The sequence below is a fragment of the Argiope bruennichi genome, chromosome 4, assembly GCF_947563725.1.
Source record: "Argiope bruennichi chromosome 4, qqArgBrue1.1, whole genome shotgun sequence".
NCBI classification, from domain to species: Eukaryota; Metazoa; Arthropoda; class Arachnida; order Araneae; family Araneidae; genus Argiope; species Argiope bruennichi.
This window is the reverse complement of record NC_079154.1, coordinates 36,907,812-36,928,705: the sequence shown is the minus strand read 5'-3', so window position 1 is coordinate 36,928,705 and position 20,894 is coordinate 36,907,812. Positions and strand designations below refer to the sequence as shown.

Here is a 20,894-nt window from a genome sequence, read left to right as displayed (position 1 = left end):
TAAATGTTTGAATCTAAAAATTATCTAAAATGCTTTAGATCTTGTATTTTTCATCCTGTTTAAGAACATTTTTTTAAAACTGGTTTGAAATTTCACGACCTAATTTTCAAAATATTATCTCCTTAAGGTAGCTGTCGTTGAAAATTCGTTAATTTCTATATTAATTGAAATTACTGTTGAATTAATAAATTATGACTCTGTTTTAAGTTTTTCAAATAAACATTTAAAAATAAAAATAGATTTACTTAGCCTTTTATTTGTATAATTTCAGTTTGTAATAGAGAAATATCTTTACTACTCATAAATAATGCAATTAGTAAGGCTGTTAAAAATATCACTTACTCCAGTTAAAACATATTTTTTTTTCAGTTTGAATTGTATAGCAATGAAATGAGCAGGAATTATTTATTGATCTAGTGCATATAACATATATGCTAAAAAACTTCTATTCTAGATTTACAATAGTGATTTTAACTTAAAGGGAAAAATGGCATTTACATTCTTCTCACTAATTCAATTATAAATCCGATTATTAATCATTTACGCCCGTATAATAATAACTCATTCAGTATCATATTGCATTTTGTATATTTAGTCATAACTGTTGTCTATGTAAGTATTTAGCATCTTCCGCAACTGATGTAAATAACATTGTAAGTACAGTAAGCCTTATTTAATATGCATGAATAGATTAAATACACATTAGAGAATATTTGCCTGCATATTTGGAATTCAGTGATAATAGGTACTAAGACAGATGTGGAAGAACTGAATAAGTTTCTATAATAAGTTTAATTAAACAATTTCATTGAATAAGTTTAATTATGACTAGATTTGCAGAATGCTTTAAATCATTTTCATAACATTACTTATAAAAATGAAACACTTTTCTTAACCTCAATACATACTCTTACATATTTTTTAAAAAATTAGAGCAGCTTTTATGTTTATAAGAGAATGACATTATTAAACAAATGTTATTCATTGCTATGTTGTTGGAACCTAATTCGGTTTTTAAAAATTTCATTTCACATTTTCATTACAAGTGATACATATTGTAACTATTCTTGTTCATTATTTTAATTCGGCTTGAAGTCTATATAGTCTATACAACTAAGTCTTGAAATTTCCATTCATAATATAGCGCTAGTCTGCTTAGTCTATAATAACCATGTAGATGATAAATCTGCCTAGAACTCTTCTAATCAGTAGATTAAACCATAAGGAGGGTAAACCAAGAATAACTCTCCTACTGAATAGTCTAATAAGCAACAGATGTTATCTTTAAATGATCAAAATAAAAGGTGAGACATTCTGTTTCTATTCACAAATAAAAATCTTGAAAGTGATTCGTATTCGTTTGGTAAAATTCAATTTTAGAACTCAATATTTTACTGACAGTAAATTTATATATCTTTAAAAACCCTTTTTCCATAACAATTTACACATTTTACAACATAAAAAATATAAATCTATCGAACAGTTATCAATTTGTTTTGATTATCGTTTTCCATTGTTACATAAAATAAGTATCCATTGTATTATCGATATAGTAAAATTTTCCTACACTTTTTTTTTCATTTTCTATTTTGAAGGCGTTTATGGATGTAAGCAGATTTTTTTTCTTCTAAATCATACTTGCTGTTACATTTTCAATTGAGAAATTTGTAAAAATTTCTATTAATAACAGATTTAAATATATTAATTATCTTTTTACTAATATTCCTCTTTTGGACTTCTAAAATTCTTTTTGTTTTACTGCACGAGACAGAAAATACATAATTTTATGATTTAGAAGATTTATAATTTTTTATGACATCTATGCATTGACTAAGCTAGAATTCAGCTGATTTAGTTACACGGTATATTGATACAATTTTCAAAATGACAATCATGTTTTAATGAATTAGCACATTTCCTTGAATTAAAGTAATTTTTCTACTGATCAGAATATCTAAATAATCTTTGATTTAAATTGTATTTGGATGAAAATTTGCTCTCATCCAAAAGTCTGAATAATTCTGATGAGAAATGAATATATTTATAGGTTATAGTTAAATCTAGCCTATAAATAAAGTCTATAAATGGCTTGAACACAATTTTTTAATAAATTCATCTTAACAGAATGAATATTTTCATTCACTAGAATGGGGAATTTCGGCAGAAATCTCAAACATCTTATTCAAAGATTTTATTTTAGGGCTTATTGTAGTAGTTATATGTATGCTTAAATACTATTACATCCTTTAATTCAAACCATTTTGAAAAATTAATTATAAATTTAAATCTTATTTACTAATTTATTTATTTATAAAAACATATATTTCATTTCTCGACTACTAAATAGGAACTTTAAAAAAATTAAATAGAAAAATAAATAATCACTGAAATTTGGTCAAAAATAAAGTATCAATTCACTTCAGTACTCATCAATATTTCTCGAAACAATTACTGTAGTTTGCTAAATAAGAATATAAAATCTCATTTGATTAAAAATATTTAAAAAAATCAAAGATCACCTATTTTTTCTAGATTGTTTTTGAGAACAAACAAATGATTTATATTTACATAAATTAAAAAAAATAATAATAATAATTTAATTTGAAGAAAGCATTGATATCGATTCATTTATACAATCACGGGCATAGTATGAAAACTATGCTTTACTCTGCAAATGTCTGTAGTGATGTTGCTGAAAATAGAAGTTAACTAATCTAAGTAAGAGAGTTTGTGTAGGTTCCCTACTTAGTAAATGAGATGGTTGAAACTTTTTGTTCTGTTGTGTATAGCTTATGCAAAAATGTCTGTAGTATTTTTTTACATATAAAGTACCTCAGAAGCTGCATAATAGAAGACGAAATTGGATGGTAGTACGTAAAAAAAGTTTTGCAAGATAACCGAAGTAATTCTCCAACACCCATCTAAATAATATATATGTATATGCTTCTGATAGAACATTGCTTTCTTACTTCCAGACAGAACTCGTTTTTTTTTCTCTTCTTTTCTTTTTTTAACTTTCATAATGAGATACTTACAGAAAAATTAAGAATAAAAAGCACTGGTCGCAACTTAGAAATAATTTATTAACCGCATACAATTTAATTTACATTTAGAACGAATGTATTTCGCCATGCAATACATAATTATTTAAGTGTGAAAATATTCAACAACCTTTCAAACAATGACGAGAAATAAATTCTAGTTTAAAATGTAGGTGAAAGAAATAATCATGAACTTGAGTTTTTGATTTATGCTTCACGATTATTGAATTTCAATTGATGGATTAGAAGGAATATTGATAGGCATACCAAATATATAATATAAAATAATATTATAAAATATAGAATAATAAAACAATTAAGCCTCTAAAGGTGATAATTAATAAATTTTCTTATTTATTATTTGTATTTGTTTAGTTATACTTTTCACGATTAATGAATTTCGGTTGACGGAAAAAAGAAAAATGGATGAGCATAATAAGAATATAATAAACAATGCTTCCTCCAAAAAAGAATGATTAATAAATGTCATTGTTTCTTATTTGCATTTGCTTAAGTATACATTTCACGATTATTGAATTTCAATGGATATATAAGAAGAAAAATTGCTGGGAATATTAAACAGTAAAACACAATGAAGCTTCCTAAAGAATGATTAATAAATATAATATGTCATTTGTATTTGTTTATATAACGTTTCACGATTATTAAATTTCGGTTAATGGATAAGACGAAGCCTTGATAGGTGTATTAGACTTATATGTGAATTGAAGCTTTCAAAAAATGATTAATAAACTCTTTTATTTGGTTAATTTGTATATTATTCTGCATTTTTTTCAGTTCTATTTTTAAACATAATTTAATTAATATTTCAATATCATTGCAAATAATTGCAATGTATATAATTAAATTGAATCGGTTCAAGTTAAAACGAGTTTTCATTTGTTTCTAATATCAATTAAGGTAAATAAAAGTTAACATTTTAAATAAAAACGTAAGATGTTGGGAAATAGTAAACAATTCTTCTATCATGCAGTATAGAAAGGTTATCATATATTCAACTAAATATAAGGTAATATTAATTGATAAGAATGGAGTTTCAGTGTGTCCTAAAATTGATTCATATTGAATTTTTGATTTTCCTTGTTAATATATAGCGTAAAGTACAAACAAATGCTAAATTATACAAAAAAGAATTAATGCAAAATAAAAACTTTTTTTAAAATTAAGTTAAATTTTCACTTTTCATTTTAAAATTTTTTTATGTAAAATGTTTATAAAATTGAGAGAAATTAAACATTGTTTTTGTATTTGCTTTGGTAGGACTTAAGAAAATATATGGCAATTTTTAAAGAAAGTAATTTAAAAAATACTAATTTTTATCTCAGCATGATATAGAAAAATTGACGTCTTCAAAATATTTTCAATGACTTAAATTCTAAAATGAACCCGTTATATTGACATGTAATACTTTACTAATACAAGAAAGTGCGATGGAAGATTCTGGTCTCTCGCATCATATTAAAAAATAGATATACAGCAAAATACTTTACAAATTTGAATAGTATTCTCAGATTGAAATCTGATATAAAATGTTGTTTTATCCAACATAAAACACTTTATTTCAATATTGCGTTGATTGAAAAATATTTATCTAGATAAAGTAACTACAAATATTTGAAAAATTGTCTGCCAAGAAGTTTCAGAAAATGTACTAATAATTTTAAAAAGAATAATAAGAAAACATTTCTTTTCTGAGTTTCTTGAAAGGATTTCAGTAAAAATGCATTCTGATCCATATTTATCAATAAAAAAGGAAAATAGATATACATTTTCTTCTAACAAAGGTAATATATAATATCTTTGTTATTTTATCATAATATTTGTTAGTTTAAAATTACAAAAAAAATTATTTTATTATAAGTTAATAAAGATATGATATATAATAATTTAAAAAATCACTTTTAACTAAAATGAAGAAAGATTTGATCTTGAATATTTATTTAAAGTTTTAAGTCTATAAAGATGAATGTTTATCTGACGAATTTTCTTTAATTTCATTGTTCGATTTAAAAATGCAAAATTTTGGCAGCAGTAAATTGAATAAATTTCGTTTAAATGAACGTAATTAATTTTCTGATTCTTTTTTGTACTTCTATTAGTATTTAAATTAGAGGAATTTATTCAGTTTTTAACGAGATTATCTTTCATGAATTGTGTAAATATACTTTTAAAGACATATTATGTTTCATTAATTCTTCCTGAACAAAAATACGAGTGATTTTCTTATTATTTTAAATCACACTTATAAAGTATCTAAAAAGTAACACACAACGCATTTGCATGTTTTATGATCAAATACTGTAATTTCACAACGATATATTATTTACATCCAGTTTCAAAACAACCACATAGAATTTAGATGGCTATTGTTTATCATTGTAAGTTTGCATCGTCAATATTATACTATTCTTATAATTATTATGATTATACAAAAATTCAGATTAAATATACGAATACATATTAAACCAGCTATCATATATTTTGAAAAATTTCTGATAGAATCATGATTTTGTCAGTTAATTAAATGAGATAAGTTTAAAAAAATGTTAGCGACTTCTGAAGAATTTTAATATACATGTATTTTTTCATTCATTGTATTTAAATTGAATCACTGCAATATTTTAAGCTTTCTAATACATTTTCTGGGAGTTCCATGACACAATTTTAATTTCTTAATTGATAATCCATTCAGCAAATTTAATCCATTTAAGTAGTTCCATGATAAGATATTCCATGTTCACATTTTACCATCATACACACACAAAAATAATCAACATTTTCGTTAGTAACACTTACGTTTTGATTCAGATCCTTGATTTCTAGTTAAAAACGATAATTTTAAATAGAAATAGCCAATTTCTCCAACGCAAACACAGCACGATACAGAATAACCAAAGCAAAGAATAACCAATGAACTATAAATGTCACTAATAGTTAATTGTTCATTCTCTTTCGTTTCAACTGTATGCTTTGATACCAACGATGACATATAAAACCATTCATCACTTTTAAGTTTTTCAAACAATCCAGAGTTCCAAATTCTAGATATAACCTTATTTAATTTTCTTGTACAGCAGAAACCTTTTCGAACACCGATGGCTAATTTCCAAGAAGCAAAGACATCATTTGAAATTTCCATTGGATTATATGAAGCTACCAAACCATTGATCATCTCTAGCTTGAAACGAACATTCAATATTGCTGTGTTTCTAAGTTTAACTTTTCCTTTTGCCAGGTCAGATATGTTGAAAAACCACTTATTGGTTTCAACGGCATTTCCTAAGTATACGAAATGATCCATTGGATCAAGACTAAGAGACTTTGGTATTGTTGATCCTATTTCAGCCATACACTTGTAGGATCCACTCCTAACTGCTTCGGACAACTCTCGAAACGTTCGTATTGGTTGTTGATGCAAAGGCAAAGTCATAAAAGAAAGGAGCGTGGAAGAATAACCAAAAGATATAACCACAGTGAAAATCAACCACAAAGAAAACAAGATTCTAACTAATTGAGAGTTAAGGTTTATGAAAGTTGGTAATCTGATTGTAGAACCAAATAATTCCAAAAGTAATCGAGAATATGGATATTTCGCACTTAATAAAAAATAAAACAATCCGGAATATATAATAACAGACAAAAAAGTACATATCCAAGTATATAAATCAAATGGCTGGAAGATATCATTTACGTTGTCTAAAACTCCTGGTTTTGAGACAATAAAAGTTACATCCTGGATAGTATAGGGTGAGGTGAAATCAATAGCTTCCATTCTGTCTTCGGATATTGTAAGTGTACTTAAAGCAAGATCAACTTCTTTTCTGTGCACCATACCTACCAATCCAGTCCAGTTTCCGTTCTGCAGGCGTCCCCAATCTCTCACTCGAGGACTGAACAACTGGTAATTGAATTTCAAAGCCGATGATAAAATATCCAGGAGTTTACCTTCAACACCAGAAACTTTGATATCATTATTTTCCTTGTTTATTTCAAACATATGCTTTGAAGGCAAAACAGCTATAAGAACTTCTGAAGGGAATTTCATCACTCCCAAATTAAACACATCGTTGAACAGCTTTTATTCTTTTTTCATACTTCCGAAGTGCTAGAGGACCAGACGACACTGACAAACGATGCTAACGGCATTGTTAAATGGCAAACGGTAAAAAATTGCTTTTCACACAACAGTTGTTATTTTAATTATCAAACAGTTTTACGTTGGGGCAAATGTTAATTAGATAAAAAAGGCTCCTTTCAGTAAATACTTTTTAAGCGAAATGTAACTTTTCGAAAACTTTCTTTATTTTTTTACACTGGATAACTAATCAGATAAAGCCCGTCAAGCGAAAAACAAATAACTGAACAGTAACGTTCCCAGGGCAACAACTAACTGCCAACAGAAACAAGGAATTGCTAATAATTTGTTTGGGAAATAGCATCTCATTACAACTTTCTCTAATTTAGTGTTAAGCATTGCAACTTTTCTTCTTTTTTTCTGAAAGTTAACTTATTCTTGCAAAACATTTGCGTGATACCAAATGTTTTGCCGGAATAAAACATTTTTACCTCGTTGGAAGTTAGGAAAGACTAATTGAATAATAAATATGGGTAAAAATGACTGAATGCTGTACTCAAAATAAATATTGATATATAATTAAAGTGAAAAAGTATAAATTATTGTTACGATCAGTGAACACAAGAGTAATCATATTAGTTTAAGTACAAAAAAAATGAAAATAGTTATTTAAGTGGTGTGCCCCCCCCCACACACCAATATACTGCTGAAAACACTTTACACGCGCTTAAAATGCATTATTTCTAATGAAAGAAACCAATAATTATATCGGATTGGTGCAATAAAAGTAAAAATTGAAGGGAAACGAGAAGCTGCTGTTTCAACCATTTTAGAATGCTAATGTTTTATATGAGATTCGTTCCTGTTTATTTTATTTTTAAATTTGACTATAAATAATACAACAATGAAAAATGCGCTAATAAAAGATATATGATCGTCTTATTAAAATTCCAATAACTAAAATAAATAATTTCATTTTATAATATCATTTAAAATATTTTTACATTTTATTAAAATAGAGAAATGGTTATAAACATAAAATTAGTAACATGAAAAAGCATGTTTATAAATATTTAAAAAAAAATGGAAAATAGGTTTTGTACTCTAATATAGTCTGAAATTATTCAGTGAAAGCGTAAAAGGTTTTATTGATATTTGTATTCAAAAATTCTACAAAAATTTTAAAATACAATTCTTAGATAATTCTCATTGCATAAAAAATTATATACCACTTTTGATACTTCTAAATTCAATGGTTTTCAATGATATGCATTTAAATTTTTTTTTACCATGTTGTTACTTATTATATTGTTATTATTATTATTATTACTATATTACTATATTATTATGGTTATTTCAATTTATAAATAGTATGATAGATATGAGTATCAATATGTTAAAATGCTATGTCTAAATTCTATTTCTCAAAAAATATTTCTTTGCGGAACATTAAATAAATGTCCCTCAAATGTGAGTCAAAGTAATGAATGTCCAGCAAATGAATGTAATGAATGTCCAGCAAATGTGAATATAACTAAAAACTTTTTAAATTATTAATTAGTTCTGGAATGATGATTGATTTATAAGTTGAAGCTTTAGAGTGCAAATACTTCACCCCGACTTGTGATGAAATCTGGCACTTGCCACAATAGCATATTAACTTGCAAACTATTAATAACTTTTAAACTATCAATGACTTATTAACGTGTTTGCAGTATTTTAATAAATTATTGTAACTCTCAACTATAATGAAATTTACAATAATAAGTTAAAATCTAAAATGTGATAGAGACAAAGCAATTGGAATATTTGGAATAATATTAGTGTTACAAAACTAAGGTCGTGTTAAGCTAAAAATATAAAGCCGAAAAAAGGGATAATTGCCCATTTAAAGCCGGATTTATTCAATTTTAACGCAATATCGAGGAATTAGCCTTTAATTCTAGAACATTTGGAATGATTATTAACCTTGTTTAGTTCAAACTTTAGAAACATGAACATTTTTGTTGGGATTTTCATCTTTTCCAATTTAGAGAACATTGTACAGAAAATTTTTATTCCCTTTTCCTGTTTGTATAGCGGTACCTGTCTGATCAGCTGGAGTTTTTGGTGCAAGAGACAGACCTATCCACTCTCGTACAGCATCAGCCAGAGTTACAGACATAAATTAAAATGTAAAATTATAATACAACATTTCGAATTTAAGCACTAAATATTGTGTGACAGAATAATCAAAATAAATAACACTTGTAAAAAATTAAATAAAACGCATGAAGACAGTGCCTTTCAAGAAATTTCAGTTATTTGGATTAGGGAATTTTGCCATTAAGATATGAATCTTTAATAATGAAGTGCCAATAAACAGCGCACTCAATATTAATTCGAAATTTGGCCTTTAACCAAAATATTAATAATAATAAAATCAATGTGGCGTTTTGTAGACACGAGGCAATGATTTCCAAACTGATGGTTTTTGTGCGTGAAATGGTATGATTAAAGTGAAGTTCCAGTATAAATGTATGCAATGAATTCAGAGAGATAAATCTTTTTTATTAATAATGTTTAATCACCTATATAAATTATTGAATTCAAATTTCTACAATATCAATAGTAATGTTATCATGAGAATATTATTTTAAGCACACAAATATAAATAAATAAATTTGAAACATAATACTTAAAGTTTGATAATTTTCCATTTATAAATTGAGACAATATACATTTAAATTGAAAAACTATTGTAGCTTCGACTGCCTCGTTACTTTTGCTATTACTTCATCTTATCAGCTATTCAGTATATATAAATTTTTTTAATCAAGGTTGCTAAGTTTTGATTAAACATTAAAATAGATAACCAAGGAAATTCAATTTAAGAATTATTTCTGTAATAATCATTCATAACTAGAAAACATGTAACATAGACTAATTGTATTATACTGAGTATTATATACTATAATTCAAATATACTATATATTAAAAAAAAAATTGCATCCCGGTTTCAAACTTTTTTGCTTTTAATGATTTAACTTTTATAGAATTTGTAAGGTTAAGCAATATTTAAAGTTTTCATCGATGTATTAAACTTTATAGATAGCTGATTACTTCCGTCAAGTTTCGGTATTTAAGTATCCTTTCCTAATTTTCTCAATGTTATCCATCTAATATTTTTCAGTCAGCTCAACATCTATTTTTAAAATTCAAACTTTCGTAAAAATTGGATTTCCTTGTCCCTCCACTAAGGGATTGAAAATTAAATTAGGCAACAAATTAAATTTCGATAATCTTTAATTTTTGGAACTATATTTCACATATTTTACAATGAATATAATTTAAAAATGAGCAATAAGAAATGTATCCTAATTTTAATATTAAAATAATCATTTCCAATATTTTCATAAAAATTAAATAAGGAAGTAGACGAATCAAATAAATAAATATTTATCATTTTTTATTAAATAAGAGTTCTGCATCAACTGATTGCATTTTCTTAAAAGGACGTCTCATTTTCAATTCTTTAATTACTATGATTACGTTTTCTTGTTAAAGTTGCGGGAAATCAAAAGCTAATTTCATGTCAATTTTCACATTTACTGCGGATTTAGGTCCGCTATGCATTCCAGATTTAAAAATGAAGAATAACGAAAAGAATATATCAAGGCAATTTTGGCACGCAGTGCTATTTTTATATCAGTGTTACTACATTGTTGATAAAATTGCAATAACAGCGAGGAAAATCACGACATTTACTGTCTACAATCTTGTGGAACATGTGTTCATGATGGTTTCCTTTCAAATTCCTTTTCAATTACTCAGTGTGTGTTGACCATTTACATCCTTTTCCAGGTATAAAATTATATCATGTAATAAATTTTGATGCTATAAAAATATAAATATCTTCACACTAATTGCGTTTTTAGCTTCATGACTTCATTTATACAAAAAAAGGACGGGTTATCACATATAGTTGTCAAATCAATCTCATATTAGGAATCTGATGATGAAATTGCTGGATATGAAACAAACAATTTTTGTCACAAAATATTTGTATGTTAAGGATGCATTGTATCAAATTTTTGAAACCTGATCTCTAGAGAAAGTTATAAAAAATAGTATCCTAATAAAATAAAATTTTAAGAAAATTATAAAATAAAGTTTATAGTTCTTCCTTAATGATACGTACGCAGTTTTAGAACTATAACAGTGAAGATAAATATTAGTTTCTGTTTTGCTGCAAACGGCGGTAATTTTACCCCAGAGAGAGTAATTGAACTAATGTATATTCTTTAGAGCTTTGCAAAGTTTATTTTAGAGGTCTTTCTTCTAGAAGAATGATTTTGCCCAAGTCTTCAAAAGCTTAAAACAATACAGAATCTTAAAAATAATACAAAATATAATAGTTTTTTTATTTAAACTCCTTTAAAACTTTTAGGTATTTTATGCTTTTGGGGTTTATCTCATTCATCATTTTACTACAATGGGTATATAGAAGCAGGTTTTGATTAAAAATATCTTTCCTCAGAATTCCTAATTAAATTTTCACATAAAATTAATATTTCTTTTCGTTAGTTTAGAAATTTATTCTATTGGTGATTATTATTATTCGTAGAATCATTCTATTCTGATGATATCGACTGCTATTTTTTTTTATTTCGAATTTAAAATGTTGCACCCTGCACATACTTTGACCAAGCCTTCAAAAGTCTTAGCAATAATAAAAATACACTTGTTTTTACTTCTTAAACGTCTTTAAAACTTTGAGGTATTTTATGGTTTTGGGGTTTATCCCATTAATCATTTTACTACAATGGGTATATAGCAGCATGCTTTGATTAAAAATATTTCTTTTCTCAGAATTCCTAATTAAATTCCAACACAAAATAAATATTTCTATTCATTAGTTTAGAAATTTATTCTATTTGTGATTATTATTATTCGAAGAATCATTCCATTCTGATGATATTTTAGCGGATTGTGATGCGCGAGGATAGAACCTGGGAACTTGTGGTTCGCAGTCCAGTAACATAACCAGGATACAAAAGCATATGCTCGTGTAGCGTAGTTGTTAACTGGCTTATATGCTATTCACCACAATATCAACTGCTATTATTTTATTTCGAATTTAAAATGTTGCTTCTTGCAATTACTTTGATCAGGCCTTCAAAGGCGTAGAATAAAACGTAGTCTTAAAAATAATAAAAATACACTAGTTTTTATTTCTGAAACACCTTTAAGACTTTTAAGTATTTTATGCTTTTTCGCTTATTATTATACTTAATGGGGTTATCTCATTAAGCATTATACTACAACAGATATATGCTAGCAAGTTTTGATTAAAATATTTCTTTTCTTAGAATTTTAAATTAAATTCAACACAAAATAAATATTTCTATTCATTATTTTGCACTTTATTCTATTAAAGATTTAAAGGTTTTTTTTTTTTTTTTTTTTTTTTGCTTAGAGAATCACTTTATTCTGGTGATATCAACTGCTACTATTTTATTTCGAATTTAAAATATTGTGCGTTATGATTATTTTGCTCAAAACTTCAAAACCTAAAATAAAAAAGAATCTTAAAAACAATACAAAATATATTGTTTTTTGCTCTTTAAACCTCTTCAAGACTTAGATATTATTTGCTTATTATTTTTTTTGGTCTATTATTATGGTAAATGGTTTTTTTATCCCATTAAGCTTTATACTACGAAGGGTATATGCCGGCATGCTTTGATTAAAAACTTTTTTTTCCTTAGAGTTTTCAACTGAATTCAACACAGAATAAATCTTTCTATTCATTATTTTAGCACTTTATTCTATTATAGTGTTTTTTTTGTAGAATAAATTTATTCTGGTGATATCAACAGTTATTATTTTATTTCGTATTTAAAATATTGTATACTGTGATTATCTTACCCAAGCCTTCAAAAACCTAAAAGAAAACAGAATGTTAAAGATAATTCAAAATATAAGAATTTATTTTTGTTCTTAAGCCCTTCGTGACTTTTAGATATTTCATGCTATTTTGCTTATTATTATGCTTAATGGGGCTTATACCATTAAGCATTATTCTACAACGGATATATGTCTGCATGTTTTGATTAAAAATATTTCTTTTATTAGAATTTTCGGTAAAATTCAACACAAAATGAATATTTCTATTATTTTTACAATTGGATATTTTTTTTATTTGGAGAATCCCTTTATTCAGATAATATCAAATACTACCATTTTATTCCGAACTCAAAATAATGTATTTTTGAATAGCACAAGAGTTTTCGGAAAATGCAAATTCCATTTCAATGAATAAATATTATTTCTCTACCCTTTGTACTATAAAAATAAATATAAAAAAATGTATAATGTTAATGACCTCAAAGAATTTGAGCTCCACGAACTTCTTGAAACTATTTACTCTACTTACACTGAATGCATCCTAAAAACCTTTTTTCATTTCTTTTCTTAATCCTGGGGTGGTTCTTTTCAATTCTTCCTTCGCAATTAAATTTTTTGTTCTAGGTTTTTCTTTCAACACAAAAATAAATTTTGGTCAGTTTACATAGCAGGAAATAAGCTTTAAGCTCTTTTTCCTTCCTAAATACAGACTTTGAGAGTATACCTTTACTTCTTCAAGTTTTAATTACAATAGAAAGGCTGAAACTTTCCTCTATTCATTCAGAGGCTGCAACTTTTGTTCATTCAGATGCTACAAGTTTCAAAGAAATCTTTTATTCTCCTGGTTTAAAATTTACATGAGAAGTTAAGCTAAAGGATTACTTTGTTGTTAAAAGGCTGTTATTAGAAATAACTGGAATTAGTACAAGTTTAAACTTTACAATTTTTGAATCATTTGCGATTTTAATTTTATCACAATGAATAGCAGTAGAAAGTCATTTGGAACTGAGAAATGAATGTTTTGCTGCTAAGACCCTCATTATGGAATTAGTAGCATTGATATACTATGATTATTCAACAACAATATTTTAAAGGACTATTATAAAAAATGATAAATTGAGGCATTGATAAGTATTTTTGATACTAAGTCTCATAAGAAAAGAAATATTTTTCTTATGTTACGTGAATTAACTTTGTGATCACTTTTTTTTCTAATATGTTTTGAAAATAATATTTTCGAGTAATTCCATGCCAACATCTTTTTGCTTCAAACTTGACTACAAAACAAAAAAAAAATCAGCAGATCAATGGAAGCAATGAATTGTCAAATCGAAAACCCCAAAACATACTAATTCACTTTCTGTTGCTCCGGAAGTCGTCTACAAAGAATTAGTACTTTCAGATCAATCCAAGAGTAAATACTTATACAAAAATATCAAAATATTCCGAAAATGAGATGAAAAACTTTAATGCATTGGGAAAATCTTACATCAATTGATAAGCTTCGGACTTCTTAAGCTTAATTCAGGACAAATGGACATGGATTTAGTGTTAATTATTATCTGATCTCAAATGATAATCTAAACATTTATCTATTTTTACAAAGTAAAAATTAATATATTTGCTTATTTACATACATATTCTAACTGTATATATATTGTTATTATGACGTATCTCATATATCGACCATGATTGATTGAAGCTTAGAAATTAATTAATTAATTTCCAAGTGTCATTTGACTGCTTTTGAAATTTTAATAGAACATTATTAATAATGAAATTCATAATTGATAATATTTAAAATTAATAATTGCGTTAAGTTTCATATGATTTCGTTAATCTCCTCATCAAAAATAAATATCCTAAAAGAAATACAATTGCATGACTTGAAGGAATTCAAACTCATACTGGTGGATCTTCATACTACCATTATACTCTCCAAATGCGAATTTCACAGCTATTCTAGAATAAACATTACATTGCGAATCTTATTATTTTATTTATATGCCACACGCACCTTCATTTTATTAATTTCAATCTTTAAATAAATACTTTTAACAATATTTTTAAATGAAACCACTTTGTGGGAAAAAGATTTTAACTCTTTTAAACACTTTGTTTTCTTTTAAAATTAATCGCTGTCAAGGATCCCAATACTTTAGACGTTCCTTATCCCAAAAATAACAGGCTCAAATAATAATCTAACGATTTATCTATTTTAAAAAATAAGATGTTTGCTTAATTACTTCGATATTCTCACTGGAAACAAGAATGTAAAGTGTTATACAAGAATAAGTTATGACTATTATTACTTAAATCATTTAACATTCACTTTTAAATTCCTTATGGGACATTCATGATATAAAAATGGAGTAAAGCATTTTCCAGTCATCAGAACGTTTATATTATTATGTCCCCCAATTACAACAAGAAAGCTCTTTAATTGAAACATAAGACTGCACTGAAGCAATTCCTTTTCATAGTTTATAAGAGTGTAAATAATTACATTTATCAGTTTGAGCACAAATATAATAAATCTTTTGTAAATTCATGTTTGAAATTGAATCGCTTTAAAGGGAGCTATAAATTACGATAAAGTTGTACCAGCTCTAAATATATTCTAATTAAAACGAGTTTTAATTACGTAGAACAATGCAGAGAGTTAGTCTATGAAAGAGCGTGTCAATCGAATGTGAAGCGGCGTTACTTTAATTAAGATAGAGCAGGTGACTTCACAAGTTATTTAATCCTTGACGCTTATTAAAAAGCTTGATGTTAATATTAAAATCAGAATCATTCTCAGTTTGTCAGCGACGTTCAAATTTATCTTCATCAATGTCAAGTACCAAAATTGTAAAACGCTGATTTTATAAGCTTTTACGTACTGATTGATATATTTATAGGTGTACATATACAATACACCAAGAAATATATTTGCTTGATTTAAAACAAATATTAAATAAAATTGCTTATAACATGGATAAATTTCATTTCAGTTTTGTTCTGAAATAAAATTAGTTATTTTGTCGTCATTTTTTTATGCACACATTAATTGATATACCCTAATGCCTTAAGAAATAAATTTGCTTGATTTAAAATAAATATTAAATAGAATTATTTATAGCGTGAATAAATTTCGTTTCAATTTTCCTCTAGAATAAAATTAGTTACGTTGTCGTCATCTATTTTAATTACTTATTAGTTGATATACCCTATATTTCTTGGAAATTAACTAATTCCATGTATGACTCATCATATATTCAAGTTAATGTAGTTCTCTATGTTTCATGCTTTATTAAAAATAATAGACTATAATATACGAAGTAAATATATGATACAAAAATAGATAATTACATGATAAATGCAAAGGATGATGTACTAAAGTCACATTATATTAAACAAGAATAATTTTACATATAAGTTAGTTTTTTTTCTTTCATCGAATTTATTCCCGATTATAATTCGATACCTACACTTATACCAGCGTCATTTGATAAATGCAGATATCTAAAGAAGAAAATTTCATCTTGCTATTCATGACATATTTTGACTAGTCGCTTTTAACGACGAGCTGCTTCTATTGTAATGCTATTAAGTTTTAATTTAATCTCTAATGATTTTTTTTCAGAATTCCTTGCACATGCTATGTTTTAGCATCAAATTTACACCAGACATTAACCATCTCATTACTAAGATCAGGTGCCTCATAATACAAGGATGTCAGATTTTCTCTTTCAAAGAGAATAAGAATTCTTTAACCCAGTATTCTTAAAGGGTTGATTTAGAAATGCGAAAACTGCCTAACTGATATGGGTATGTTCATATATCTTTCGAAAGTTTTCTGAAAACAGCCTTGTCTCAAACCCACCTAGAGAGAAATGTCAAGTATTTTGATACTCCTGAAATGAAATATACTAGACAAATTTCAAACTCCGAGACAGAAATGTGTTTGATTCTCATTGGTGAAGTATGAGAATATAAGAATAAAAGTTAATTCATTTCTTTTTTATTTTTGTTCATTTCTTTTTGTCTGCCACTTCAATTATAACATATTTTATAATGCATCTTTAAGTCTATGTACAGATATTTGGCTTTTTTACAATGCCAAGCAAAAGATATGCTATTTTGAAGCTGGAAAACGAACAGTATGGAGTCGTTCGTTTGCTTATTGTGCCTCGGCAAATAATGTCTGAAGCAATCTATCGTTTCAAAGAGCTTGTCATTGATGGTCAAAGGCCAGGAAGGGAACTAAAATGTATGGTGAATTCTTTCAGTATCCGTAAGGTTATCAAAAGGTGAGTTCAATGAAATTCAAAGGTTTTCCTGAGAAATATCGCTAGTGAACTGGAAAATAGGACCAATCAGTGCAACGAATCACAAAATCAGGGTTCGATTCAAGCCGTACAAGATTCAGAAATTTCAGCTTCTCACTGAAGAAAACAAACTCGTACGGCTCCAAAGACGCCGAAAACCTTTGAAACTGGCTGCATGTCAGCATTGAGAGAGATTCCATTTCACTAATGAAGAGCTCTTTATCAGCCAAAAGTCCTAACTCCTAGAAATATAGGTTCTGATATGTAGACGCACTAAGCACTTCAGCACTTTTTGAACATTGCAAAAATCCAAAGTCGGTCAATGTCTGGGGCGAAATTTGCGATAGCTGCAAAACATCTCCGATTTTTGTGAATGAGGGAGCTAAAACAATTCCAAAAGTGTACCAGTGAGATATTTTTGAAGTTTTTTAATTCCGTGGTCCTAAACGCACTTCGGCAATGTAAAGTGGGAGTTTCAACAAGACTCTGCATCAGTTTAGAAAAGGCTAAAAAGACATAAGAGTGATGGAAAATTTCCTGGACGTGATATCAACTGGAGAATGGGCACAATACTCGCCAAATCTCAATCTCATGATTAAAGTGTATGGTCCATTTTGGAGTCTAGGGTTTGCACTAAAAGGCATAAAAGTTTAGACATTCTAGAGCAATGACTTCTACGGGACTGGGATATATTAAAGGAAGAAGACTTGCGGCCCATTGCTGAAAATTTCAATAAGCGTTTGGGCCTCTGCATCACTGCAAAAGCCTGCCACTTTGAAACCAATTAATTTTTTTAACAGAAAATATCTAATCTTATTATTATTTGTTATATATTGTTAATTAATTTATTTTTAATCAAGTTATATTAAAATTTGTTTGTGCAGGTTTTTCTGCTGAACCCTGTATTTAGGGAATTCAGCAGAACCAGTATACATAAAGCCTACGAAATGTATTGTTATAGATTCAGGTTTCATTCTATTTGTTAGTGGATGAAGAAACACAATCAACAAGCCTCAGTAACAAATGACGACTTTTATTCACACGAAGACAAGAACACGCAGACGACAAATATACAGCCGAGACGAGCACATGCAACAAACAGTAGCTAACAAGTAGTAATCGGTAGTAATAACAACCATAGCAGACAACGCGGCTAGACAAAATTCAGTAGAAGCAGATACAGCTCCACTGTCTCCACGCCTCAGCTGTATCCACCTGCCGCCTCACTATTACACGATTGGTTCCTCCACACACGACTCTATGCTGCTTATATAATAAGCACCAGGATTTAAAAACCAGCTCAGTTCACCAATCGCTTGAACTCCACTCAACTTCTACGGTTTGCTGGACTAATCCAACGAATTGACCATTGACTCGCTATGTGACTTTAAACCTCTCGACGACTTTTTACACAATTGTGTACAAAACTGTCCCCAGTTTATACTTCCGGCCTTTTATAGTTCCCGGGCAGAGAAGGTTCTGGGACAACCTGGCATACCTCGGTTCTTTCTGGCTCTATCGCTAAAATTCTGGAAGATTCCAGTATTATAAATTTTGCCACCAAAGTTGTCGTCGCCAAGTTAGTCAGCACGCTCTGGGATCACTGATTCAGCATCCAACAGAGCTCACCGTAAAACGGTCTTCCAGTGATTGAACTAATCGTGTCGAGAAGCAACATTACAGATTTGTAATATTATGAAATACGATTGTTCCAGACTTTATACAAAAAGGTCCAGAAGAAGATAAACATTGAAGATAATATTAGGATAATACAAGATTTGAAACATTCCAGCAAACATAACTATTACTCTGACATAAATATATATAAAATACTAACATACTATGACTTGAATATATATAAAATACTAACATACTATGACTTGAATATATATAAAATACTAACATACTATGACTTGAATACATATAAAATACTAACATACTATGACTTGAATATATATAAAATACTAACATACTATGACATAAAATAGGAATACTGAACAAATAATAGATTCTAACAAAAATGAAATTACAAATAATCGTTCTAAATTATTTTTAACATATGAATAATCCATCTCAAATAATGGCTTCAACGTCTAATTTCAATGAATCTTGCATTTCTTTTAATTTTTTACACTCTTGATATAATATATTGTTTTCATGAATCTTCATTTTGCTTTGTCAAGCAGAAATGTCCTTTTGTACATTTTTAAATGAAGTAAGAAACAAAAGACGCAAACATACTTCAAAGGGCTCAAAATATTTATAGAAGAGTCACAAAGAGACAGACAGAATATTATTCGTACATGTATTAGTGATTGCGTCATCATTCTTGTTTCTTTGAAAATTGTCTAGGCATCTTCCTAGTTCTCCCTTTGATGCTTTAAATTATATAACATTCAGGAAGTGCGAAAAAAAACTATTATCCGGTTTCTAGAAATGTTTGTACAAAGGATCAGATAAAATATATTATTTCCAAGAAAAATTACTGAGAAGATGAAAATATACTACAATAATCAATTCAAGCAAATAATCTCATAAGGGCGCTGTGTTATAATGTGTGGATATATTTAGAAGTGAAAAAAAAAGTTTTGTGATTTCTCCCAGATAGGTATATTTAGTATCAGAATAAGGAATTGCATAATTTATATCATTAATTTTAGAATAAGTTTCTATTTAAAATAAATTTCTTAAAATTATAAATTACATACGTTCTTTTATAATTAAATGATTGGATGGTGAATTGGTTTAATTCATGCTCAGAAAATGAGCTTAAAGTGAGTAGTTTCCCTATATCTCATTGTACAATACCTACTCGTATCGATAAAATAATTATTTTGCTCTTTGAAATGATTACTTACGAGAGGGTGGTTCGATAATAAAGTTAGAGGTAATTGTTGCATGAAGTACGTAAACATAACATTGGAATACAATACATCATTTGATATGATTAGAAGTGTAGTATGTTAAATTAAAGTGTTCATGTGCTCAAGTCGCTGTTGATTGCGCTAAAAGTAAAGAAACATGGCTTGTAAAAGCTGAAAACGTATCACCCGATGCGATCAAAACTGTAATAAAATGTATTTTTGTTCAAGACTCAAATGAGTTTGCTGGAAGTAAAGAAACCGATTTTTATAAGTACAAAATAAGGAAAGTTTAGCGGTACTTGCAATTACCAGACATTTTTAAGTTGAAGGAGGAGAAATCTCACAAAAAAAATTCATTGCAGATTGGATAATGTTTAAGAATGAGTATTTTAATACAAAATGAAGTCAACGTTTGTTCCTAAAAATTAAAAGCTGGACGGAAAGATTTGAAAGATGATCTAGAGAAGTAAAAAGGCATAAGAAAGACTTACGCTCCTAGATAACAATTGTTGCCAAACCCTTTCCGATTGTCATAAATTCGAAACTCCAAAGAAATGTTTGTAGAAAAAATACTTTGATATTCAGAAGAATATGCAAAATATCTTAATGAAATACTTTAATCAATTTGACAAATGGAAATACTCTGAAAGGATGCTCAAGATTTACATATGATGCCCAGAAATAACAAAGA

At 27.5% G+C, this 20,894-nt stretch overlaps 1 protein-coding gene across 1 annotated transcript; it reads right to left on the bottom strand.

Annotated features, from left to right (window-relative positions):
• Positions 1 to 5,844: 5,844 nt before the first annotated feature.
• LOC129966219 (glutamate receptor ionotropic, delta-1-like) lies at positions 5,845 to 7,107 on the bottom strand. The gene has a single exon (XM_056080633.1). The coding sequence runs from the start codon at positions 7,105 to 7,107 to the stop codon at positions 5,845 to 5,847; it is 1,263 nt and encodes a 420-aa protein (XP_055936608.1).
• Positions 7,108 to 20,894: the final 13,787 nt, after the last annotated feature.